We start from the raw sequence: 25901 nt of genomic DNA, 5'->3' as shown, positions 1-25901 counted from the left end.
TAAGAGCTCAACATGTCATGTCTTCTGCCTGCTGGTTTGCCACAGATACTTATTAGAAGACAGTGGTTCTTCTACCTTCGTGTCCAGAGGCCCCATAGTTGACTTGAGACTGAAACTAGGCCAGCTAATTGTGGTGAAGCCATGATGTTTGTGTGTTCCCAGCCCTGTGCTTCCCTCTGAAGTCTTGTGACCTTGTCATTATTGGACATATGAAGTTCAAGAAGCAAAGGTGTGAATCCATTCCCTTTCTCCTAGCGTTACAATAACCCCACCCCCAAGAAGGTCTGAATCCTTGACAACGCTACTGTTTCATATCACCCACGTGTTGTCTTCCACTGCTTCTGTGGTCATCAGAAGAAATCAAGATGTTAACTACAGGAAAAGAGGGAAACCCATGTAAAATACTCATACCTTCCTGAATGAATCATGTTGAAGCAGCCTTGTGCAAAATATCTAAATCTCTGGTTATTTCAAGATTTTAAACCTGTGGATGACTAGTTTTATGATGCTGGAACTTACTAGGGAGAATTGCCACATTTCTTCTTGAAGTCCATGGGTTTTCTTTAACACCAATGCTGTTTTTAATTACATTATGACTCAGTTGCTGAATATGCAATAAACTGTACCATCTGTGCAGCAATTTTTTAATGACTAAAATTTAAGTCTTTATTTCCAATAGATCTAATAAATTTCCACATTGTTTAGTAAAAATATGTCCTCTGAATCTAGGCTGATTGCGGACTGTGAAGTGGCCACTGGTTGCTCTTGGCTAGTAAGAATGCTGGGGTTTAGCTTTTATGGGACTGATAGAGGTGACACTGGAATATGGTGGAGTTCCTGATTATGGATTGTGGTTAGTGAAGATGATTAATGGTGTTGAAGCTGTTGGCTAATGGGGAAGCCGCTTGGATGATTCTGGAACTGTTGACTTGAAATGGAGGCCACATCCGGGGTCTGTGTATAGGGACCTTCTGGTCGTGTTTGATAGAACGGGTCACCCTGGTGTCATTTCCTCTTTAGACAAACTGGTACAGCCCAAATTAGGGATAAAATTACATGGAAAATGACGTTAACTGTTTCACAGCGTAGATGGAGAGAGGAGTCACACTAGTGAGTGAATAGATTTGTGTTCTTGGTCTTTCGCAGAGCGGATCTTTGAGGACCACGAGAACCTAGTGGAGAACCTACTCAACTGGACCCGGGACAGCCACAATAAGCTGATGTTTACAGAGCGTATCGAGAAATACGCACTCTTTAAGAACCCTCAGGTGAGGTCAGCAGCAAGAGGCCTGCATACATGGTCTGTGTTCACAGAAGCACAGACCTGACTTTGTGCACCCACACACGTGCACACATGCACACAGATTCCCATGTTCATTGCTGTCAGAAAGTAGGTCAGTGCACTGCTCTGTGTATGAGCCTGAATAATTGATTGGATATGAGACTGCAAGGTGTTTTCTCTCCTCCTCTCTAGCTGTAAGGCTGCTTCTCCTTGGGGGGGGAATGATGGCACACGGGCTGGATCCTTAGTCATGAAGGCATCAGTGATCTGTCTCCATGGAGAATCACTGGACTACTGGCAGTTAATATCATGATACACACATTTTCAGAACCGCTTGTCCCATACGGGGTTGCGGGGAACCGGAGCCTACCCGGTAACACAGGGCGTAAGGCCGGAGGGGGAGGGGACACACCCAGGATGGGACGCCAGTCCGTTGCAAGGCACCCCAAGCAAGACTTGAACCCCAGACCCACCAGAGAGCAGGACCCGGTCCAACCCACTGCGCCACCGCACCCCCCTATCATGATACATATTGTCATTAACTGTACACTTGTCCCAAGATTGTTTGCTAATTATGAATTATTACAGTTTGGACTTCTCACTCATTGTGACTTTTCTTATCCTCACAGAAATCACTCTTGATACCTTCTGGCCCTAGGCAGGGTTGTGACTGTCTGGAGCCTATCCTGGAATCACAGGCTGTTAGGTTAGGCAGGTTACACCCCAGATTGGTACCCTGTCTATTGCAGGGTCACAAAAGTGCAGTGTCGAGTTAGTTTAAACACATTAAATAGAAGCTCGGGGTCTGTGCACCTCAGAGCACCATGGGAAACTCCAATGAGAGGTGCAGCTTATCTTTTGTGTCTGTGTCTTGTTCACCTACAGAACTACTTGTTGGGCAGGAAAGAGACATCAGAGATGGCAGACAGGAATAAGGAGGCCCTTCTGGAGGTAAGATGCAGGCAGTGCAGTGGGACAGTGAGTACCGGTGAATGTACTGTAGTTCCAATAGATTATATAACAATAGTTGTGTCCATGCAGGAATGTTTCTGTGGCAGCTCCGTGTCAGTGCCGGAGATGGAAGGCGTACTCTGGCTGAAGGAGGATGGGAAGAAGTCATGGAAGAAACGTTACTTCCTGCTCCGTGCCTCTGGAATCTATTATGTGCCAAAGGGCAAGGCCAAGGTAAGTACTGTCAAATATCTGTGTACACACATATCACTGACCGTCCTTAGAGCAGCCCAAAATGAGACATTTTTATTTAAACCTGATTTTTGCTACAGAAGTCATTAATTGTCAAATTGAACAATGGGCAGTAACAGCCATAGTGATTGCGCTATCCCCCTTCCTCACTTGGACTTGCTTCGGGTGAAGGAGGGTGAGATTCATGAGAACTTAACTGAAAACTGGTGCCCCTGTGTCGTGTCCAGCAACTTCCCCTTTACAATTACGTTGGTGTGATGGGTGGATCAGCAGTCTCTCTGCAAAGCAGGCTTTTCACCAGTTTTCTTCTTTCTAATCTGTTTCCACAGCTTTTTTTCTATTCCCTTTTTAGTGTCCTTTTCGACCCACTCAAATGCCTGATGCTTGTAGCACCACCTAGTGGAAAAATGTTAAGCTTGACACCTGTTTGCTATGTAGATGACAGATGACATGAATTCAGATAAAATGACATCTGGAAATGATTTTTTTGGTGATCAGATAACACTGCATACTTGAGCACTGTATTTATCCACCCATACACATGTGTTGATGTTTTCTGTTCATTTTTCCTTCTCTGGCTCTCTGTGCACTTGCCACCTTTCCAACAGGCCTCTCGGGACCTCGTGTGTTTCCTGCAGCTGGATCATGTGAATGTTTATCATGGCCAAGACTATCGCAGCAAGTACAAGGCCCCCACTGACTACTGTTTAGCCCTCAAGGTGAGCAGTGGGTGTGCATGTTTGCTGCAGGCTTTCATTTTCAACTTATTAAAAAATATAATTTTGTCTGCGTGGTTTTATTAATGCATTATATCATTTTCTATTTTAAATAAACACATCCTTTCTTTGTTGGAAGACTTGACAAGGTAGATTCATTCAAAGCAAGGTTCATGTAAGAGGGACAACAGCCAAAATGCCCTTCTGCCACCATCAACAATAAAGGGAATGTGGTTGAATGTCAAGCATTTTTCCCACACAAGATCATTTAACTGATTTTATAACAGATGTGTGTTTAATAACTTGGAACATAGAAAGATTTTAATTGCATTTTTCTTCCTTCATAAAGCATCCTCAGATCCAGAAGAAATCTCAGTACATCAAATATCTTTGCTGTGATGATGTCAGAACTCTTCACCAATGGGTCAACGGAATCCGCATCGCCAAGGTAACCACAGCATCCCTTATAACTAACAGAGGGCAAGAGATGCCTTGTGTGCAGCAGCTCTTCATGAGTGAACCCATAACCCGCTTGTCTCCCGGTGTGGTTGCAGTATGGGAAGCAGCTGTATATGAACTACCAGGAGGCCATGAAGCGCACAGAAGCAGCCTATGACTGGTCCTCTCTCTCCAGCTCCAGTATAAAGTCTGGCTCCAGCTCGTCTAGCCTGCCTGGTGAGTGTGGGCATCTGGGAACGGGTCGGAGACTCGCACCACCTCTTACCAGGCCGTTCTAGCAGGAGGGTGCAAATAGAGTCCGGCACTGGTGTCCACACTCTCACACCCACATGCCTGTTTTATAGAGTCCCACTCAAACCATTCCACCCAGTCGGATAGCGGCGTGTCGGACAGCACCTGCTCCAGCCACGCGCGCTCCCAGAGTGTGGTCAGCTCCATCTTCTCTGAAGCCTGGAAGAGAGGGACCCAGATGGAGGAGAGCTCCAAGGTAAGGGTCAGCCCCTGATTTGATATCCCTCCACCACTACCTCTCTGACTTTCTCTTCCAGTTCTTCTGCTCTTCTGAGGCAAACTGCTGGCTGGACCCTTTTGATGTCACTTATTGTCCACTGTGTTGTCTGGTGTCCACCTTTGCACGAACCCTGTTGTGGATTATTACAGTATTCATAAGCCGTGGACCGTGATGTGTCTTGCAGTCCCCTGTGTCATTAACTGGCTGGTTGCTGCCATTTAGAGCGGCTACATGCAGTTTTTTTTTTATTATTTTTTTATTTATTTTTTGGTGCTATGTGTACAGTGTGTGCTTTCAGGACAGGCTTGGCTAAAAGACCATGTTTGTCTCTGTTCTTACTATCCTCATCTCTCTCCTCTCCCCTTGTCTACCCAGGGGTCGAAGGTCAAGTCTCGCAAAGCCATGCCGTTGTGCACTGGTGGAGATTGAGGTTAGGGTTTGCCAGTCCTTTAACTGTAACTCTGGAGTCCTGTAATCTGCACACTGAGAAGGGAACTAACGATCGGTCAGTGAGGTTTTTACTGTCACCCCTGGCCGACTCCTGAGGCGGAATGCTGGGTCGCTGTGAGATGTGAGAGATAAGATTTTTCCTCTTTTGTTTCATTAACCCAGTCCATCCACAAAGCACTGGTGTTTTTTTGTTTATTTTGGCCTTTTTTTTGTTCTCCTTTGCACTTCTTTGGATTAACCTATGATTTCAGTTTTCCCATTTCCCCCCCCAACCAGAATGAAGTTGTGTAAATGTGTCGAGGTGGTGTGTCTGCGTTGGTTTGCATGCACACGTTTGACTGTTCTTGTGTTCATGTCCTTACAGGGACTTTTCAGAAATGTTCTCACAAGGACAGTAATTTCTGGAAAACTGACCTTGTGGAGGTGTCCTCACAAGGGGAAACATGTTGGAATTTACTAATCACGAAAGTTGATTTGTCAGTTGACTGAACCAGTTAAGTGCCAAAATGTTTAGATTGTTCAAAACATGCATACTTTAAGTTTTCAGAATGGGTTAGGAATGGATTGCTGCTTTAAATGGAGTGTGAAGTCCCCACAGTGATAGCAATTCACAAACCTGTGTGTGTGTGAGAGACTGAGGTAGAGGAAAGTAAGCACCACAGAGCAGGAAGGTGTTTGTTTTTTGCATCCCTGCAGGAAGACAGTTCCACAAAGTGATGGAGAGTTTGCAGTGAAACGTGTTCACACAGGAGGACGATACCTGTCCTGCTGCTGTCACCCGTTCCACTAGACAGATAATGCAGAGCTCCAAATACCATCCCACTGGAGAACAGTTTATCCATATCATTGTTTTCTGTTGCCCTGGAGATTAGATTTCACCTGCTGCCATTTGTCTTTTGAAATCTGCGCTGTGTCACGGAGTCTCTGGCTCAATATGGCGTTCCTGAGCCTCGCGATGAAGAGCTGCTGTTGCGTGCGGTGTGTCCACAGCCTATGACACGTGTGTTTTATCTCAATGCTTAGGACAGCTGACTTTGTGGGCCTGTACTTGTGTGAAAAGAATAGAGAATTCATTTACTGTAATGAAGTCTCCCTCTTTACCTTGTGCTTTTCCAGCGTGGAATATATTTCACTAATGTTTTGTGTTACGCATCCGTGTTGTCTTCCTACTTGCATTTTTGCCGGGTCATTTTCTCTCATTGTGTTCCTTCATGTTCTCTGAGTAAGACTGTTGAGCGGCGCTGACCATTGTTGGTGTTGTGGTGCATTAATAAACATGTCAGTCAGTCTGTTATGCCACACCACATTACTCTTCTTGTCTTTTACTTCCTCATCCAGGTAAAGGCAGAATCTGTCAGAGGACCTCCTGCGGTCCAGCAGCCGGCCTCGTCTCAGCCACAGGCGCGCAGCAGCTTTCCCAGTGTGTCTGTACAGCCATCTCCTCCACCACCCCCTCCCCCGCCTCCACCGCCACCTCCTCCACCCCCTCCTCCTCCCCCACTGCCCAACCCATCCCACCACGCTGCCCCCACTATGTTTGCCAAGTATAGCACCATCACCCGCCTGCAGAACGCTTCCCAGACTGCCAGTCATTTCAAGCCCCCATCGCTGGCCCAGCAGCTGTTACCCCCTGCCCTGCCGCCCCATGCTGTTAAACCCCATGTCAATGTCCCTGCCACTGTGAATGTCCCACCCCCTCCTCCACCCCCGCCACCACCTCCTATGCCAGCCCCAGGCTCTGCCATGGCTGTGTTGAAGCTGGGCGCCGCTGCAGCTTCTCCACCTCCATCCACCACGACTCCTCCACCTCCCGTGCAGGGGCAGCCAATGCTGTTGTCCTCCCGTCTGCAGAGCAACGGCTTTCCACCGGCTCCATCCCTCAGTAGCAATGGGCTGCAGCAAGTCCTTGCACAGAAATTTCCCAATCTGCCTGTGGATGTCTCCCCCCCTGCCAGCCAGATTGAGTCACAGCCTGTTCCTCAGCCGTCGCCGCCGCCACCACCACCACCTTCTGCTCCATCACCACCTCAACTTCCTCTCCAGCAAATAACAGCTCCTCCAACCCTTGCTCCAGCACCACCACCACCACTGCCTGTTCAGCGAGTAGCAACCCCTCCCCCTCCTGCTCCAGCTCCCCTTCTACCCCTTCTCCAGCAAGTGGCAGCTCCACCCCTTCCTGCTCCAGCACCACCTCCACCCCCTCCTCAGCAAGTGGCAGCTCCTCCCCCTCCATCTCCAGCACCACCACCTCCTCCTCCTCCTCCTCCTCCTCCACCTCCTCCACTTCAGCAAATACGAGCCTTTCCATCTCCCCCTCCTGCTCCACCATTTCTGCAGCAAGTCCCAGCACCACCACCACCACCTCCTCCAGCTAAAAACTTTTCTGGTGGCATTCCCCCTCTTACTGCTCCTAAACCATCTGGCCATCCAACATCCCCTGTGTCACTGTTCCCTCCTGTCCCACCCCCTCCCCCTCCCCCTCCAGGTCCAATAAAAAAGCAGCACATTGTCCTTTCAGGCCACACCCCTGCTCAGCCCCCACCCACCATGCCAAAACAGCACAGCTTTGCCTCCAAATGTGCGGCCACCTCATCGCTGGTGAAACAAATAGCCAGCCAGTTCCCTGGCTCCTCCCCCAACACTCTGCACGCCCCTGAGAGTTCCAAGGCCTCTGCTCCACCATCACCCCCTGCAGTGAAAACTAAACCGAAGTGGCAGGCAGGGGTGCAAAACCAGCAGCAGTCTCCCGAATTCCCTCCACCTCCCCCAGAGGGCAGTCTCGACTTCCCACCCCCTCCTCCTCCTCCTCCACTCCCTCCCGTTCCTCCTCCCCCACCCCTTCCACCAAGCATGGGCTCCCCGGCAAAGTCTGCCATCTCCTCGTCCAGCTTCGGAGAAAAGAAGACTAAAAAGGTAGAGGATCTAGTGAGCAGGTTTGGCCAGCCATCTACATCTGCTTCCAGCGTGTCTTCTTCCAGTTCCCCCTCGAAGGACCCCCCTCCAGGCCGCTTGGCCACGCCCAAACCAGGGAAGCTAAACCTCTCTAATTTGCCCCTGGCTCTTCAGGGTCTAGCTGGCCAACATCAGCAGTCTAATGGTGACTTTCCTGCACCGCCACCTGATTATGACTACTTCCCTCCTCCGCCACCTGACTCGGAGCTCCTGCCTCCGCCTCCGCCGCCACCGCCCCCTCCGCCACCCCCTCCCCCACTCCCTGTTGACAAAGTGGCTTTGGTAACACCTCAGCCCCAGTCTGCTTCATGGAACAAGGCCTCGCTGAAGAAGACACCCCCACCCATACAGCTTCGTCGTAACGCTGGCACCCCAGAGCCGCTACCCCCCTCCCCTCCTCCACAGCAACTGCCCCCCACCTCCCCCAAGGGGAACCTGACAGTCCAGCCCAACTTCCTAGAGGACCTGAACCGGACTCTGAAGCGCAAGTCAGTCACCAGGCACGGCTCCCTCACTTCTTCACGGGTCTCGGCCCAGCTGGAGCCCGTTGCCACCATGGATGACATGGTACTGCCACCACCACCCCCCGAGCTGCTGCTGGAGCAGAAACAGGGCAACTATGCTTCCAGCAACATCTCAGGCTATGCAACTCTACGGCGGGGGCCCCCACCTGCGCCCCCTAAACGGGACCAGAGCACCAAACTTACTGGGTAGTGGGGGTGCTGCATGGAACCCACATAGACTGAGGAAGTTGGAGCTTCATCACAGCTTCTTCTGCCATCGCATCCTACACAGGACTGTGCAAGTGCTAAGTTTCTCCTCCTATGAGACAGTTAATACTTTTAAAAAAAAAAAAAAAAAAAAAACAAAAGAAACTGCAAACCAAAAGCACCAGTCAGCTTTTCCACGTGTTTGTGCTGCTCTGTATTAATGTTGAACACAGACCATTGCTCACAGTGACTTATGCTGCAATATCCTGGTACTGCATGCTCTCGCCTAGGGACCCGAGTCAACGGAAGAGGCCACTTGGGGCAGTAAAAGGGTTTCATGAAAAATGAGATGATTTGGACTGAGTGTGATGCTATACCTTTTTCTATATAAAATGATTTGCTGTGTGATTTTTTTTTTATTTTTATTATGCAGGTAATTTTTTTAAACTTCAAAAGCAGTTCAGTGTTGGGGTCTGCCATCTGCGTTTGGCAGTGCAGAAGGTGGGGTGGCGAATGTGCAACATGTATGTTGTTTGGGTGTGGGGAGAGGCACCTCTTTAGCTATCCTGTGTGCAAACCCCTGCTTGAGGTTTATTCATGGGGCAGATTCAGGATTCAGATGTTCTCCATCTCTTGTGTAAGCTGTGTATAACATGGCCTTGAATGAAAAGAACAAACATTTGCCTACTGCACCAAAATGGTTGAAACCAGATCAATGTACAACTGGAAAGTGAACAATACTTGATTTAGAGCTTTTTTTTTTTTCCCTCCCCCTTCAATGAAAAGCTTCAGGGCTCATATTGGGGAAAAAGATGCATGAAATGCCAAGGTTGTGGGGCAGTGTTGACGGTGGGTGTGGGTTTTATGCCACTCTTGATGTGGTTGACTTCTCTCGGTGCTGCTTACCGCTGCTCCTCCTAAACTGAGACAATGTGAGACTATACCTAGCTGGTTTTACGCTACACCCACCTGGTCTGCTTCTCCCGGCTAGCAACGCATGACGCAAGGCTGTACAATTTGCTCTTTTCCAAGTGTTTTCCTTTTCATCCCGGGGAGGGATGGGACACTGCGGGATCTCGCTGGCCTTCATAGGCAACCAGTTTTCTTCACAGCCTCAACAGGAGCTGGCAAAAAGGTACAGCACAGAGAACCCTCCCCCTGTGCTGGCAATCTATAGGATGTGGTGACAGCATTTCTGGGAGGTACAAGAAGTCCAGTTCCCTGACCTGATTTGTCCCTCTTCACCCTCCCAATGCAGCCCTAACAGCACCATTGGGCAAAGGAGAGAGACTCAACTTACGGATGTAGCCTGTGACTTATGAAACATGTACACCTTTACGTCCGTGTATCAGAACGTTGGTTTATATTAGTGTATTATTCAGTTTAAGCATTCAATCAAATATTAAAGGAGCATTAAATATTGTATCTGATGGTGAATGCCATATGTGCTATTTAATTTCAGAAACACTTGGAATATTGGAAATGACTGACATAATAAAGACTAGAATGTCTCTTGCATTTAAACTGAAGCTCAAAATATAGATGTTTAAATCCTACACCTTGATGTTGAAGTATGGGGTTTTTTTGTCTTTCATTACAGCAGTATGAATGAGTCAGCTGTGAAATAAATGCCTTGCTATATAAATGTTCACATTTACAGCAGCTTCTAATTTTCTTAAAACTGCTGCAGAGCAAAATTTGCAAGATATATCACAGTGACCCTGCCCGTGTGCTCATGGAGTGGTGTTAAATTCCTCTGGCCACATGCACAAAAATACACCTGCACACGTACATGTGTATCCATGTGGGCTGGTGCCGGTAGGAGCAGCGCTCGCCCCTGCTTCGTGTGCCGCTCCACTTGCGTGCGCCAGGCAGCCAGCACCAGTGGAAAAGTACACTTATTTCTGAATGTTAAGTGTGGAGAAAGGGGCAGTGTGAGTTGGACAGTAGGTTCCTGCAGTTGGACCCTTGCATCTAGGACTGCTTCAGTGGGCATTTCAACTCTGCAGGAAAGACTTGGACACAACAGCAATGGCTTCAGGATCAGCTCTGGCCCAGTGGCACTATGAGTTAGACAAGCAGTTACTGGCAAAGTCACTCAGTCACTAACATATAATATAGTGCTTTTGTAATGTACGGTTGCAGGAAGGGTTTTCTCTAATGCACTCAGAGCAAAGTATTAGAATTATTGCCGCACCACCTTTTTGTTTGCTCTCACCATAGCAATTCACTGGTATGTCCAATAACTCCCTCTAAAATCGGCATTCGAAAGGGCAAAGGACTAAACGCAAAACTTTCAGAAGCTCAAGGGAAAAAAGAAATGTATAGCAGGATTATTGAGACCCTTGAACGGATTCAGCCGTTCTGAGGACAGGGAGTTCGTTCCACCACAGGGCCAAAATCTAGACGCAGGAGGCTTTCCGTTCTGGACTCACTCCTTCTAGACAAGACGAGCACCGTGCCACCTCTGTACCTGTTCTTTGAGGTGTACTGGAGCCACAGTGATGGCAGACATGATTCACTGCACTTGATCAGGTTTCCTGCCAAGCGCTGTAGGGTCCCTGCGAAAAAAGGAGCTGTAGACCTGGTTCAATCTGCATGCCTCTTTTTATTGGAAGTACACAAGGTGCGACCCTCCGCCAGCACCCAGGGATGTACAGAATAACGGCACAGTGCCTTTCACTCTAGGAAGTTGTTCTCATCCATGTGCCCGACTCCGCCCTGTGTCGCAGGCAAGTCGGACCAAAGGGGCGGCGCCTCACCTGAAACAGCGGCCGGTTTTAGAAGCTGGTGGAAAGATGTATGGATACAACTGTTCTTAGTTCGTTCAACTCACCTCCATTCTCATGGGGAGTCCGGCTACCCGTCGATGGCAGCGCCATGAACACCTGTTATTAGGAAGGAGGTTTTTTTCTGTTTAACGTTACTTACTTTCACATGTCTTCCTGTGAGCTTGATATGAGTTATGAAACAAGTCGGGCATTTTAATGGTCTTTCTCAACGTCTCTCCCGTTGTACCTCTTCGCTGCTGGACTCTGAGCTGGAGCTGCTCGCACTGCCGCATCTGACGAACACCAGTTCGCTGACATCAGCCGTGAGCCGCACTCGGCTGGAGCAGGAAGCTGCGGACTGGTAGGAGAACAAGTTGGGGGGGTGGTGTTAGCACAGGAAAACACACACACACTATCTGAAACTGCGTGACCCAAGCCTAACCCGGCAGCAGAGGGCATAAGGCTGGAGGGGGAGGGGATGCCAGTCCTTCGCAAGGCACCCCAAGCAGGACTCGAACCCCAGAGAGCAGGGCCCAGCCAAACCCACTGCGCCATCGCGCCACCGCACCCCCCTGGGGGGGTTGCATTCGTACCCAAATATCACACAAGCAGGAGTTCCTATTTGTTTTAAAGTCTCAATGCATGGACGTCACCAGCAGATTGCCAATTTCTGTCCTGCAAGCGGAGACAATTTTAAACGGTGTCCAGGAAGTCCTCATTTTGTGAAAAGTGCTGAGCCGCGGGCCAGGACGGCTAGTGCTCACTGTACATTCTGTCGCAACCACAGCTGTAATCTAGTTTGTTATCGGACTCTTAACGGGCCTCTAAGCTCTGTCAACAGGGGAAAACTGAACCCGTTGACATCCGCATGAGACACTCGGTCCTCCTTATTACAGGTTCCCCGCTGCCCTAGAACACCGGAGCGCTGCCGGCTATTGAAGGAGGTACAGTTTTTTTTGTCTCGTGTCTACAAAAAAATTAAGGGACTGAGCTTTCTGGAGAGGAATGTACACATTATTTTACTCACTCCTGTAAAAGCTGCTCCAAGGAATAATGAAATTGTCATCAAGACTTTGTTCCAGATTCTCTGAGCCATTGTTTAAACATCCAGTACCTGGTGTTACGTACCAGGTATGGAAAATAACTAGCCACTGTTTGTAGGTTCAGTTAGCACTCGGGACAGAGCTGTGATGTGCGAGAAGACACCGGAGATGTTCTCACCACAAAGTGGCCTCGCCTGAAGTTGCAGGTCTCGGGGTCGGCGGTCCTCGACTTGGGGCACACAGTTTCCCTGACTCCAAACTTGAGGATCATATCATAAGAACTCAACCCTATGGGGATGATCTGGAGAGGGCGGGGGGGAAAAAAAAAGTCCTGACTAAGTCACATCAGCCCAGGAACATAAAAACTGCTGAGGAGTTTCTGTTCTCCTCATTTGGTAGCTTTTCCTCCAGCAACTCACTAATCAGCCACACGGGGGCGCAAAAGATACAGGATAAAATTCAGTGCATTAATATTCCACTCCCCCACTTCTACTGTATAAAACTCAATTTGAACTTTAAAATCAGACTGGCTGTATCAATACTCTTGAAAAGAGCTGAGAAAATAGCTAAATGTGTCAAGGAGGAAAATGTTCTATAGGTCAGACTTGGGGCCTTTTTCTTGCTTTTGAGTGCAGAGGGGAACCGACCCTCTTGATGGAGCTGTAGGTCACCCCATACAGGTTGGTGCCCGCAGTCAAATTGTTGACATGGCGAAGAGACGCACCCAAGGCCTGCCTTGCCATCGCCACAATGCCAGGCTGGAAGAGCGGAAATCCTACAGCAAAGCACACAGATCTCACTCTGCCGTTGTGGACCAAGCACATCTCGCACCCAAAATACTGACAATATACTGATAAAATACAGGGTGCAAACATGCTAGAGCGCCAAATTGTACATTGAAGTGTATTCCCACCTCGAAGCTCAACTTTTATAATTTTTTAAAAATTCTTGCCGTCTTCCGCTACGGAAGAGTGCTCTGTACTCAATGGACACGTGTGCCGTTACTCACCCGAGCAGCAGAGACCCTGCAGGAGGACTAAGACCAGCACCGTGAGCTTCATCTCGTGCTCTTGGGTCAGAAAAGCTCCGTCTCCAGCGCTCCTTTCCTTAAATACTAGTCTGTGTGTCCAGCACAGTCCTCCTGAGCAGTCTGCTGGTCTTCTACCAGCAGAAATGACCTTACATGGTGGTTCATTCCTCTTGGAGTTTCACTTCCTAAACAAACAGTATTGATCCAGAGGCACGCAGCCCAGGAATGGCAGCTATGTCCTGTTCCACTCACTCGCTTTTCAGACCTTTTGTTAAGATGGTTTGATTTAAGGGTGCAGATGTGCCCGACCTCGGGGCATCGGTCAAAGACGGTAATTGCCGGTGTCGTTTGACTGGAGACAAAAGGTGTGTGATGGTAAACAACCCCTGACAAGCAGCCAATAGTTCAGGGAACGCTGCCTGGACCCCAGCTGTGATACCTGGACTCACAAGAGTCACGAAGTGGATTGGATTCGATGATGCGACTCATCAGCCGTCCAGCTGCTCTCCCGAGCCTGCGAGAAGCACAACTGCGGCAAGCTGAGCTCGGAACCTGTCCAAAGCAAAACAGCCCGAGGACCCGTCTCCCGTCTCTTGCACTTTTTCAAGTTTTCCATCCATCTGGAACGCCAACTGTGAGCCAAGTTACATAAGAGTAGAAAAAGATAACAGCTCGGAGGAACACAAAGGCTCTGACTCGCATCCAGAGTCGAGAGTTCATTTCTGAGATTGTGCGATTCGCGCCGAAAACGCACTCGTTCACAAATCCCACGGCGCGCTATACGCACACGCTCATCGCGGACCAATGAATTGCTGCGGAAACCGACTGGTTTGCCACGGGTTTTTAAAAATACCCACACCATGTCGTCCACACGCAGCTGAACCGGGAAACGCTGGAGACACCGTGCAGCTGTTGGGTCACACTGTCAGTTCTCACCAAGACACCTGAGCATTGAGCGCCACACACACACTCAGTTGCGAGGGCCGGAGGACAGGCGGTGGAGGGGCTGCTGAAAGAAAGAAAAACACACACACACACACACACACACACACACACACACACGCTGTTCCAGGGTATTTTATTAGACACGCTGCATCGGCCCCTCTGCGCTCTGCCTGAGGTTCATCCCAACAGCTCCGCTGGGGCAGCACCGACCATCACGGTCCAGTTTCGGAGGTGTTCGTGCCAAGCCCTGCACAGCCCCGGAAAGTGTGAAAACCACACAGTAACAATAGGCACCGAGTCCAGAGGACAGAAAGACGAGAAAAGAAGAGAAACATAAGACAACATAAACACACCCATGAACCCCATGCTGGAACAAGTCAGGAAAGGATGGAGCCTCAGCAGAACGTCACACAGAAAGTGACCACTTCACATTGTGCACATTTTACAGCACTTTCTGCAGTTACCAAACTTTTTTCTGGCATAGTTCTCAAAGAGAGAGAGAGAGAGAGAAAAGTCAGAAGATTCACTGGATTCTTGCAAACTCCCACAGCTTTAAGAAATAAATGCATCTTCCTTTGTAACCATCTCTTCTTAAGAGGTGTGTGAAAATAAATCAATGTGCCTTTTCTGAAAATTTGTGGAAAAAAAAAAAAAATCCACATCCTGCATTCACTGAATATACAATAATGAAAGAAGTTATAAATACTGAAAGTATCAGAATTTCAGAAAACTTGTGTGAAACAGCACATTAATATTCAAACTTGAAATTTAAATAATAATAATAAAGTTACTTTATTGTATTTTGAACTAAAACTTACACTCAGTGTGAAGCCTTTATACTTCAGTGAACAAAAGCCTGGGTGATGTGTGAATCTCTCTCTCTCTCTCTCTCTCTCTCTCTCTCTCTCTCACTCACACACACACACACACACACACACACACACCACCCTTCATTTTTCTGAATCTGACAGGAGGTTCTCTCAGTGTGAACTTTTGCATAATCTCCCAGGGCATAAAAGAAATGTTACTTGAACTAAAGTCAAACAAAGAAACATAGTGAAATATTAAAACATATTTTAAAGGTCATGTTTTATTTCAGCATGCGGTCTATATATAGCACTACATACAAACTTCTGTAAATCAGCTGGGCCTTTCGGTTAGATTTCACTACACAATAGCTCAGAACCAAAAAAAGAACAAAATGAAAAGTACAAAAAGAAAGCATTCGATTCACTAAGTTATCAACACGCTCCAGCACGGCATACTCGTGAGAGCTAAGAGACGGACCATAATCCTTCCGCGGAGCCGGGCGTGCGGCCGTCCGCAGAACGAGCGCTGCGGATGAAGGGCTTGGGAAGGGCGCCGTCGGCCGGTCTTTGTGCCAATATGATCCCCGTTCCTCCAGTCCGCTTTGGAGAGAGTCCTTCGCCACAGGGCGACTGTCTGAAACCACGCCGTCACCCGTTGTGCAACTGGGGCCCAAGTGTCCGCTCAGCAGGAGCGCTTGGAATAGTATCGCAATCTTCTGCGTACAAAGAAGCACTGGTGCAGTTCAAACCGCAGGTACGGAAATAAAGGTGAAAGGTTACCCCCCATCCGCAATCCTTTTTCGTCTCGAAGCCTAAGGAACGCTTCTTTGGAAAGCCGAAGGGTCCGACGGAAGATGCACAGGCGAGACGGAAGGGAGCTGGATGAGGGCAGGTGCTTCCGCACGTCGGCTGCATTCACTCCGACGGATTCCTGTTACGTCGGTGTCCCGCACGGTACTTACTGTTGGGCTACTGACTGCTGCACTCAGCACAGACACACGCTTCCTCTACACTTACTCATCCGCCTCTGCACACCTTCACACCTGCTCTCCCACAATGCCCCACTGAGGGATGCCGCTCAGCCCACATTGGTATTTTTTCCAAATCTTAAGGGTGAAGAAAGATGAAAAAGTTCAATTGGCACCTCCAAGTCACACAAGCACAACGTTAACTTGCTGTCACAAATATTTCACTTCAATTCATCTCATCATCCCAAAATAAAAAAAGTGGTTTTATGTTTATTAAAAACTTATTCAGCATCTGATGAATTATTGTAATTACCAGCTTCTCTATTTGCTCCTTTCAAGTCACACACGCCGCCACAGGTTCACATCCCACGGTTTTTGACGTTTACCTTCTCTCTCTGTCCCATTTCCAACCACCTGTTCTTCAAGAACTATGTGTCATTGTTCATACATACACATCTGTATATAAATAAATAGAAAATGGGTGCATGGAGAGAGGAGATGAGGGCACTGGCCCCTGTGGTTCACTCTGCGTAGTGCATGATGGACTCCACGTAGTTCCCGGGGAACAGCCCGGTGGTTCCACTCATGACGCCCTCGTACCAGCCGTCGTCATTCTTCTTGATCACGTAGATTATGGAGCCCTCCTGAAACGACAGCTCGTCCTCCTTGTCTCGTGCGTAATCGTAGATTGCCACCACTGAGAAGCGGGCGCCGATTTGGAAGTCAGAAGTTGCAGGGAGAAAAAGAGAAACGAAGAGGTTTTAGATCAGAGATAAATGCCGCTGTTTAAACAAATGGTTTTTTTTGAGTTCAGAAAGCACTTTCAACGAGGGAGGTGGAGGGAAAGACCATTTCCTTCATTCGGACGAACACCGGAAACAACAAATCCTACCGACGATGAATAATTAAGTATGGAGCTACTGCACAGAGTATCGCATCACCGATGAGGTACGACGCAATGAAGCATGAAGAAAGCACCTTTCTCCAGGTAGGTGCGAGGCGCCCAGGGTGGGTCCTCTTCAGCATAAGGGTCGCTGTACTCCACCACAGCCGACTCCTCCTCCTCGTAGTCCTCCAGAGGGGGTGGCGGCGGGGGTGCTGACTCGTCAGCCAGCGGGGCTGGAGGTTGTGCATCTGTACCTGGGCGGATATCAGAGAAGCATTTGCCAGACGTGTGCACGGTAGCCACTCCGCGTTTTTGTACGTCGCCTCATTCAGCATTCAGCGGGGAAAAGGCTGGAGGGAGTGGCGGAGACCCGACCGTTTAAGGGCAACGTCAGATCGGGGCGCTCTGCTCCGTGGATAAGACGCAAATCCAGAATGGCAGATTCAGAGGTGACCTGGTGCTCTCGTGCTGGGTTAAATGCACATTCGAGTGAAAGACCATGCGCAGCTCAGCACTTGTGAACAGATTTCACGGTTACAGCGACTACAGCGGGTCACTTTCGCAGACGTAGACAAAACGGATGCGGCGGAACACGCTCCTCTGGCCGTGTTATCAACAGGATGCGGATTTTGACCACTTAAACAGTTTGATAGAGCCATCAACGTCTCAGAGCACTGGTATACGAAGGGAAGAGTCCAGAGGCAAGCCAAGCAAGTGAGATGTCCACACTTTGGCACCAGTGCGGTAGGCAGCGTGCGCTATGCTGCAGCATGCGGAGAAGAGAGGGGAGACCCGAAGCCACTTACTGTTCTCCTGGAGCCGAGCCACGAAGCCCACCAGGGGGAGCTGTGGAGTGACCTGCAGGACGGAGGAGGGTGCGGAGCCCAGCGGGCCAGCTGCTCACAGAAATAGCAGGGAGGTGGCAGAGGAGAGCAGCATGCAAGAAAGACAGAAGGAGAAAGGAACCACCAGATGGAGAAAGGTACATGGAGAGAGAAAGAAAGGGAGAGAAAGAGGTGAAGCAGACGACACTGAGTGAGAAACAAATGCCCCTGGACAAAGCAGGCAGGATGAGACCACATTTCCACGACAGCAGTTGGGGACAGCAGACCCAGTGAGACATGGCGCCCCGGTAGAGTAGCTCTCAAACCCAGATCAATTACAGCCCCTTGGGATTACCTCGTCGTACACCTCATTTGGACCATTTCTGGGAAAAAGTACTCGAAGGGCAGAAACACATCAATCATGAGGCCCATTTCAGCTCCTGTAATGTCCAGGAGTGACAAAAGCCTGAAGATCGTGTACAACAGGGAAGGTACAGGTGATGCTTATGAGTTGTCATGCAGGCAGCAGAGTAATACCTGGGCTCTGGTTATAGTACGGTCCACCATTGACCTGGCTCTGAGGCACACTGGCCTGGCCTGTGACAGAGGGCGGGCGGCGGTACGGCAAAGAGCCACCAACAGACGGGGCGTTGTGCCTGGATACTGGTCGGTTCATGCTGTAGAACTGAGGAGCCGTACCTGCAACGTGAACAACCGGGGCCACAGTGAGGGGTCTTACGGGGCAAAAGGGAACAAGATGGGACCCCACGTACTGCTGACTTCCTCCACAAAGGTGAGCGACTCCTTCAGTTTAAGCAGTAGTTAACCGGTGCTTCCTCATGAGTTCCTCGGCACTTCTGATGATGTTTAACTGGACTGTTTCATGGGTTAAACAATCACTGTTCTGTTTGATCAAAGAGCAGAAATTCCATGTGTCTCTATAAAATAATAACAATAACATAAACAGGCTGATTTCCAGGCATGGCTGCAACAAGGGACCAGGGCTTGAACTGGAAAAAATCTCAACTTAGACAAGATATTTTGGAAACAGTACTAAAATATCCAATTGAAAACAATTGAAAACGGAACTATAAAAAGACAATTACTGACTGCAAAACTCCAGCAACACTAAGATTTTCTGTCTGCAGATGTCGTCTGCATTTATGGCACATAAGCTATAACAATCATCATATTTTGATTTGAAGCGGATCATTAGAAATTGTCACACACGGCATCTTTCATAGAGTTGCAAAGGTAGGTTACAGAACTTCCATGGCAAAGAATGTATTTCCTGGTACAAGCGCCCAAGTTCTGCAGTGGACACCATGGTAAGCGGTGCAAGAGTACGCCCTCTACAGCGTTAAACACGTTCCCTACCAAAGTCCAACAAACCTTAATGTCATTCACAAAAACATGCAACTCAGGCATGCGACAAAATGGGGAGGGCTCACGAACCAAAATTAACACACACGCACGCACACGTTCAGGGCCCGAAGGCTAATGAGTTATGTGGAGAACGTAACTGGGCTCAGCCACTGGTGCACCAAACCTGGCCATCCCACCTACTCTCACCAGATGGACAGAGAGCGACGACACCAAAGTTCTTCGCGTAGATCCACAGAAACAGCCGCTGAACTCCTATCACTGGAGCTCAAAGGCGTTCTATAAAACATCTGACTATACACAATTACATTTATTTATTTTCCTCACAGCGGGGCGCGGTGGCACAGTGGGTTGGACCGGGTCCTGCTCTCCGGTGGGTCTGGGGTTTGAGTCCTGCTTTGGATGCCTTGTGATGGACTGGCGTCCCATCCTGGGTGTGTCCCCCCTCCCCCTCTAGCCTTACGCCCCGAGTTGCCGGGTTAGGCTCCGGTTCCCCGCGACCCCATATGGGACAAGCGGTTCAGAAAAGTGTGTGTATTTTGCTCACACTTTTCTCCAAGGCAACTTGCAATGCTAACATATTTAAAATTATTTACGCATCAATACAGCAGAGTAATAAATAAATCTTACTAGAGCAATTCGGCGGAAGAACTTGCTCAGTGCTACAACAGCAGGAGGTGGGATTCGAACCAGCGCCCATCAAAGCGGAAGGTTAACCACTCCTTCCCGCTGGATCGACATCTCTCTACAGGGCTTTTCATGAATGTTGTACATCAGCTGCAAGACGACCTAGAATGTTGCAAGATGGCCTAGTGCTTCATGTGAAAAAGTGAAATTTAGCAGGCTAACCGGTGGGAAATGAAAGACTCTCCAAGTCCCACCGCACCAAACATAAAACAGTAAAACTCTAATATAAAGAAAAATGAGCACAAAAACAAATAGGACCAAAAGTGACCTTGAGCAGGAAGCAAAACACATAAGTCCTGATCTAGACTACAACACATCGTGATCCCCCGTTGCACCGCTGGATCTATGGACAATGAGTTGCCATCATGCTGGAATACTTGAGGAAAAAAAAAAAAAAAAAAAAGATCACACATGGGTTCTGGATTCCGGGAAGAGATGGAGGAAAGGAAGACGAAACCATGAAAGACAGATGAGGGATGTGAGGGCAAGCCAGGTTTGAACAGAGGAGGACACTAATGGAGGTCCAATGCTTTTCCAGCTTCTACCCCTCTTCCAGGGCTTCACACAGTAGATTGGGAAGGTGGGGTGGTGTTAAGGAAGGGCTAACTCACCTGGTACAGGGGTGGTGTTGGTGGTAGAGGTGGTGGCAGCAGCAACAGCAGAGGGGAGGGGTTGAGTGGAAAGGGTGGCCTCCGCCGGAGCTTTTTGAGCCTCGGTGGGAGGGCCTGGGGAGGGGTCGGAGGTGGGCGGTGGGGAATTAGGTGGTTCGGAGGTGGTGGTAGGAGGAGGAGTGGAGGTGGGGGGCGGAGGAAGGTTGCTTGAAGCAGGAGGAGTGCCTGCAGCCCCTAATGACCGAGGCGTACAAAATAAAATACAGAAAATAATAGTGAGAAAAAAAGAGAAGGACAGACAGAAGAGGAAGATAAAGACTGAAACCAAAATATAAGGAAGAGTTGTCTGTGTTTGGACAAGGAGAGTCAGCAGGGATCCTTTCAGCTGCTTCTTAAAGTTCAGAGTCCAGATCCTGCTTCTTCGCTCTGCTGCGGACAGTTCCCCTGCTTTCTGCCTGCCCCACTTGCACTTCTCTTTTTTTAGGCCTCTGAACTACATTTTCAATGCTTTGCGCCACTTTAAAAATCGCCCACTTCTCTACGAAAATGAGGTAAAACGGAAAGCGATGGCCAAATCGGTCCTGTCGGCTTTCCCATTTTAGAACCGACTATCACAGGTCGTTTGTGTAAACCGGATTAAAAAAAATTAGACAATATATCACAAAGTGTATCTACATAACAGGATGGAGAAAAGGTCATTTATATAAAACCGGAGCTTTCGTTCCTCGTACAGAACTTCTTTGAAATGCAGTTCGTGTCATTTTAACTCAGAAGGTAAGTCGTAAAGCGAGACACATGAGGAAATCCGGGAGAAGGAGGAATCCGAACAGCAATGTCTTACTTGATACCACATGTGGGTCAAGTGAGCGCAGTTATTTATGTAAAACTATTTTTACAGGGCCAGAGGGGGTGCGCTTGGAACCTCTGACAAGGACGTGGCTCCTGACTGGCTTGCGAGGATGACGTCGCTTCAGGGAGTAACAGAAATCCACGTGTCCGCCCTAGCAGACGACCCGTGGACCGGTCAGACGGGCCGCGGTTGAGGCGCCGCTCACCTGGGAAGGCGCTGGGTGGGGAGGGTGTCGGCACGGCGATGGGCACGCCCACGCTGCCGCTCCCGCTGTTCTCTCGGCTACTGCTACGGCTGCTGGGGTGGCTGCCTCCACTGCTCCCGCTGCTGCTGCCGACAAACAAGGGCACGGGGTGACACGTGGCACGTCCGTGTCCGTGCAGCCGTGCGCAGAAACGCACAGCAATGGCCAGAGATGCTTACACACATGCAGCCCAGCCCACACCTCCTGCAGTTCAAACTTGAATGGCTCAAGTGTTGTCCACACAAGTCCTTCGCTCCACACTAAGAAGTAGATGAGGCCCTAATGAACTCACCACCCCAACGTTGCTTTAGTACTTCAGAATCATGGTTAGTCAGGTCTACAGGCACAGTTTTACATATGGGCATGTAAATATGGCACTGACTTAACATCTGCAGTCCAGAGGAAGGAGGAAACAGAAAAGATGGTATGAAAAGCAGCTCCAGCCCCAGGACATGCACAGCTTGGGCTTGCTGGGGGGGGGAGATCTGCACTGGTGGCTCCAAAACGTGCATGTGAAAGAACTGCAGTCACAATGGGAAGCGCGCGCGCGCGCGCGCGCGCGCACACACACACACACGCACACGCACACACCTAAAGTTAGGGCATCATTTTCACAATATGAGGAAACACACGATTCAGCTATTCAAGGCAATGGGGAAAAGGGGCTAGACAGTGAAAGGAAGGGGGAAAGTTTATTTAGCCATAGTTCATCTTGTTATAGAGGTCATCACAGCATCTCTGCTGAGGAAGAGAGTGGCACATAGACAACAGGACATTAAAGAACATGCTCTAATGGCAGTTGGGGGGGGGGTGTGTTAGTAGAGGCCACCAGAATGAAGGTTATCACTGATGAGAGCTGGAGGGGGAGTGCAAGAAGTCTGACATTGGAGAGGATGCAGGCACACGACCACATTGCAGCCATTGAAATAAAACTACAACATGGTGAGAACCAGGCAGTCTCGGGAGAAGACTGAGCTCATTTGGAATATGAAGGATAGAACAGAAGTATATCACACATGCACTTCCACCTACAACTACTCAGGTGAGAAACTGGAGTGAGGAACAACCGGAGACTGGTGACTGACGGTGAACCTCTGGGTTGCCGCACGGTGATGCCGAGCGTGTTCGAGAAGCGTGACGACTGTGGGAGAGGTCTGTTCTTGTGAAAAGTGCTTTTATTTCGCAGCGACGTGAAGCGCGATTTAGTCTAAGAACACCCGGCTTCAACGTTAACAGCACAAAGAAGCAGTTCTTATCATTTTGGTTTAAACTGGGGACAGCTGGTAACGTAGTGGTTAGATCTTGCCTTCAGACCCAACGGTCGCAGGTGTGATCCCCACCTCCGGCTGTAGTATCCTTGAGCAAGGTACTTGCCCTAAACTGCTCCGGTAAAATTACCCAGCTATATAAATGGGTAAATAATAATTGCACGCTTGTAATAACTGTAACCTTAACGTCGCAAGTCGCTTTGGAGAAAAGCGTCAGATAAATGTAAAACTACGTTTTTTTGACTGCTGAGTTTGTTCAAGCTTCTCTGTGACATTTGGGCCTCCCAGGCAGATGGGGCCGGGGAGAGGGAACGGACAACTCCGCGTTGTCTCTCATCCAAACCTCACGCAGCTCAGACTGCAGCCAAGACTGCGATCCCAAGCTCACGAAATGGGGCTATATTGGGAAGCTCGCATTTCTGCTGAAAGCCTTCTCTTGCCCTCTGGTGCGAGAAGAGTGCTGAACACACCAACAGGGAGTGTGAGGAGTTTGTAAAATTAAAACAAAGACTCCGCTGCACTTGTTTTTCCAGTTTTTCAAATAGTACAGACAGATAAAATTCTGGCTTGAATCCCTCTGTGGAAGTCCAAGTCATGTCCAGCACCAGAAGCACCACAAGTACCGCACACCTCGGGAAGGACAAACAGTCCACACCTGCACAAAGCTCCTCGCATATCACCAAGGCTATCCATTCTGGACCTTTGTTCAGAGTTTCCCTTAGTTGGTTTCCTTCGCAGCGGCAGTGGCCGTTTCTGTGATGCTGCACAGGGTGGGGTGCGGTGCGGTGGCAGGACCGTATGTGCTGCGTGTTCCACGTGTCCCGGCTGCACATGCTGGTACCTGTACGTGCGGTTCCTCTGGTTAACGGATGCCGTGCGTGCGGGACTCTGGTGCTGCACGGCCCCCGAGTTGCGCGTCGGACTGGGCACGTAGTCATTAGGGACGACGGGTGGACGCACTGGCTCGAGAGTCCTATAGGGGGAGTGTCGCCTGTGGGAGTGGGGATTTGGGAGGGGAGTGAGGGGGTGTGGTGGTTGGCGTGACAGAATCTTAACATCCAATGCGTGAGAACCCCAGAAGAAAAAATTAATCAAATGTGCAGAGAAATTATAAACAACAGACTGATTTAATCCAAAACAGAACACAAAGGATTATGGTGTTCACGGTGCTGATCGGAGACGCCCGAGCCCTGCTGGCAAACCCACAACCTCCAGCAGGCTTTCATGGATTTTACTGGTTCTCTTCGGTGCTTCTGCACTCACATTGAAACAGAACCAATACACCCACTCTCTCTAAACGCAAGTAAAACACAGACCAGATAAATGTCTGCCAGCTTTTTGCACAATTACACATCACTATCACCACCAGGGAGAAGACTAAGCCCTGTCTTTTCAACAGCCGAAGTATGAATGTGTGATATATCTTCACTCATCGCCATAGACATTGTGTAGCATGGGGGGGGGGGGGTCAACGGAAAAATAATAGGGGAGGGTTCGTCATTTTTAAATAAATGCAAATTAACAGCAATGTTAAGGTATTGTGTTCTGGCACATGGTCACACCACAGCATTAGATCTACAAATCATGGTAATATAATGGTATATAAGTTTAAAGAACTCAGCCACAATCCTGCATTTAATGACAGGAGGGCTCCTGCGGAAAAGGAACGTATCCAGCATCATAGTTTTTCATGTGTAAAAAGCCCTAGGCCATGCACTAGCATCTAAATACAATTTTGGCTGAAACTAGTACAAAAGTTCCACTACGACGCCTGCATGAGGTGGAGATCCCTTTCTGCAGCTCATCCCTGAGAAGCAGAACCACATATGGATGTAGTCAGGCAGCAGTTCCATGAAAAACTGAAAATAAAACACTTTTAAATACTTCTTAAAAGAAAACTGACAAAATGTCCACAACAGCATTCAGTTACTACCACCAGGAACCTGCAGGGGAGGAATTCAGAGTCAAGAACTGTGGCGTTAGTGTGGAAACAGAGCGTCATGGCAAGCCCCGCGTCCCGAAGAGAACATTTCTGAGGATGTGACGCTTGGCACTGGGAGAGAACAGTGGAGTTAAGATTGAAGCCAAATTATGAGCAATCCCACAATGTGCACTCAGCAAGGAGCTGTGATTTTCACAGTCCAGACCCACTCCCAGATGGCTGGTGAGAAACGTGTAATACAGTGCGATCAGCCAACAGGGTGAGAGACACACACACACACACACACACACACACACACACACACACACACGGCAATGCAATGATGGACAGTAACAATTCCTCACAGAGGAAACTAAAGGTCTTCAGATATGTAAAAGGAGCCCTGGCCATGGAGTTCATCTGGCTTGGCTCCACCAGAGCTATGGGGCCAGGAGTGGGAAAGCAGAAACTGAAGCCCCAGTGCACCGTGGGATGGGCCAGCAGGCTGGGGTGTACACCCGGAGAGGGCAAGCTCTGCTTCGACAGAGGAAGGAGGAAGCATGCAGACCGCGGCTCCGCGGGCACTCCGACACTCGCAAAAGGGCCGATACTCTCGCACAGACAGACTAGGCGCGGCAGGGGGTAGATCACACACAGCCCCTCTGCATGTCAACTGTGAACAAACACACACAGAGTGTTCTAATGGAAGGAACTGAGTCACAATGTAAAATCATCATCTGGGCAAATTCTCCGTGCCTTGTTCAACTTCCTACTTGCATGCAAGGAAGGGGGGCAAGAGGTTGCCTGAGGTCAATGCCAAGAAGACCCCTGATCAATCTGGGCTGCGGTTTCCTGATGCGAACTGTGCAATTATTCCCTGGCGTTACACAAAATCACCAGGGTGAGCTCCAGTGATTATCCGTCGAGTTTTACAGGATGCCCAATGCGAGCACAGGTGATTATCCTTTGAGCCACACAGAATGGCTGGGGTTAGTTCAGGTGGGAGGCAATAACATCTGGCAGTCTGCAACCTGGATTTAGAAGCAGAAATCACATGGAACACTGAAGTACAGGACATAAAGGTGGGGGCCTCATGGGGCTAAGATGGGACATCTGAATACAAACCCATAGTCCTTTTCCTTCGGCCTTGTGGTCAGACAGGCAGACAGAGACAGATGGACAGAGACTAAAAGCCACAATGGAGGAGGGGAGCAATGGTTTTCAGCACTTTTACATACCCGATGGTGCCCTTCCCAGGAATTGGGGGGCTTGGAGGCTTCTGGGTTGGAGGGGTTGTGCGGGGGAGACCGCCCATCTTCATGTTCTGAGTGCTCACCTGTGGGATGAACAGGCAGTGACTGGGGTCAGCTCTAAAAAC

General features: G+C 49.1%; 3 protein-coding genes across 20 annotated transcripts in view; 1 reads left to right on the top strand and 2 right to left on the bottom strand.

The window, feature by feature from the left end:
• Positions 1 to 9926, top strand: part of raph1a (Ras association (RalGDS/AF-6) and pleckstrin homology domains 1a) — a 45050-nt gene extending 35124 nt beyond the window's left edge. For all 3 annotated transcript variants that reach the window (XM_029256806.1, XM_029256807.1, XM_029256805.1), the window contains 8 exons: positions 1147 to 1268; positions 2168 to 2233; positions 2324 to 2467; positions 3094 to 3204; positions 3551 to 3649; positions 3756 to 3876; positions 4005 to 4147; positions 5960 to 9926. In XM_029256806.1, coding sequence (XP_029112639.1) covers positions 1147 to 1268; positions 2168 to 2233; positions 2324 to 2467; positions 3094 to 3204; positions 3551 to 3649; positions 3756 to 3876; positions 4005 to 4147; positions 5960 to 8287 — 3134 coding nt within the window. In that variant the 3' untranslated portion in view covers positions 8288 to 9926. The remainder of the gene's footprint in view (positions 1 to 1146; positions 1269 to 2167; positions 2234 to 2323; positions 2468 to 3093; positions 3205 to 3550; positions 3650 to 3755; positions 3877 to 4004; positions 4148 to 5959) is intronic.
• A 955-nt stretch (positions 9927 to 10881) lies between these two features.
• LOC108920651 (secreted phosphoprotein 24) lies at positions 10882 to 13285 on the bottom strand. Its single transcript, XM_029256917.1, has 6 exons — positions 13107 to 13285; positions 12745 to 12872; positions 12276 to 12398; positions 11302 to 11412; positions 11120 to 11171; positions 10882 to 11045 (listed from the first exon to the last, which is right to left on the bottom strand). Exons 1-6 carry the CDS (start codon positions 13156 to 13158, stop codon positions 10963 to 10965), a joined length of 549 nt encoding a protein of 182 aa, XP_029112750.1. The 5' UTR covers positions 13159 to 13285; the 3' UTR covers positions 10882 to 10962.
• Positions 13286 to 15144: 1859 nt separating this feature from the next.
• The window catches only part of abi2a (abl-interactor 2a), a 31508-nt gene continuing 20751 nt past the window's right edge, over positions 15145 to 25901 (bottom strand). For 2 of the 16 annotated variants that reach the window (XM_029257021.1, XM_029257023.1), the window contains 8 exons: positions 25762 to 25859; positions 23444 to 23593; positions 21296 to 21420; positions 20241 to 20474; positions 18097 to 18258; positions 17542 to 17631; positions 16828 to 16989; positions 15145 to 16546 (listed from right to left, as the gene is read on the bottom strand). In XM_029257021.1, coding sequence (XP_029112854.1) covers positions 16371 to 16546; positions 16828 to 16989; positions 17542 to 17631; positions 18097 to 18258; positions 20241 to 20474; positions 21296 to 21420; positions 23444 to 23593; positions 25762 to 25859 — 1197 coding nt within the window. In that variant the 3' untranslated portion in view covers positions 15145 to 16370. The remainder of the gene's footprint in view (positions 16547 to 16827; positions 16990 to 17541; positions 17632 to 18096; positions 18259 to 20240; positions 20475 to 21295; positions 21421 to 23443; positions 23594 to 25761; positions 25860 to 25901) is intronic. The other 14 variants (XM_029257022.1, XM_029257024.1, XM_029257036.1 and 11 more) reach the window with 10 other exon arrangements.

Source organism: Scleropages formosus, chromosome 12, assembly GCF_900964775.1.
Source record: "Scleropages formosus chromosome 12, fSclFor1.1, whole genome shotgun sequence".
NCBI classification, from domain to species: Eukaryota; Metazoa; Chordata; class Actinopteri; order Osteoglossiformes; family Osteoglossidae; genus Scleropages; species Scleropages formosus.
Note: the sequence above shows the minus strand (reverse complement) of the source record. Positions and strands in the feature narration are given on the sequence as shown.

What these genes read in the sequence shown, in the direction of transcription:
- LOC108920651 (XM_029256917.1), bottom strand. Translation starts at nt 13,158, where the DNA reads ATGAAGCTCACGGTGCTGGTCTTAGTCCTCCTGCAGGGTCTCTGCTGC. An exon ending in CCTACAGCTCCATCAAGAGG is followed by an intron (nt 12,399 to 12,744) that starts GTCGGTTCCCCT and finishes CGCCCTCTCCAG; the next exon opens with ATCATCCCCATAGGGTTGAG. An exon ending in CAGAGTCCAGCAGCGAAGAG is followed by an intron (nt 11,172 to 11,301) that starts GTACAACGGGAG and finishes TCCTAATAACAG; the next exon opens with GTGTTCATGGCGCTGCCATC.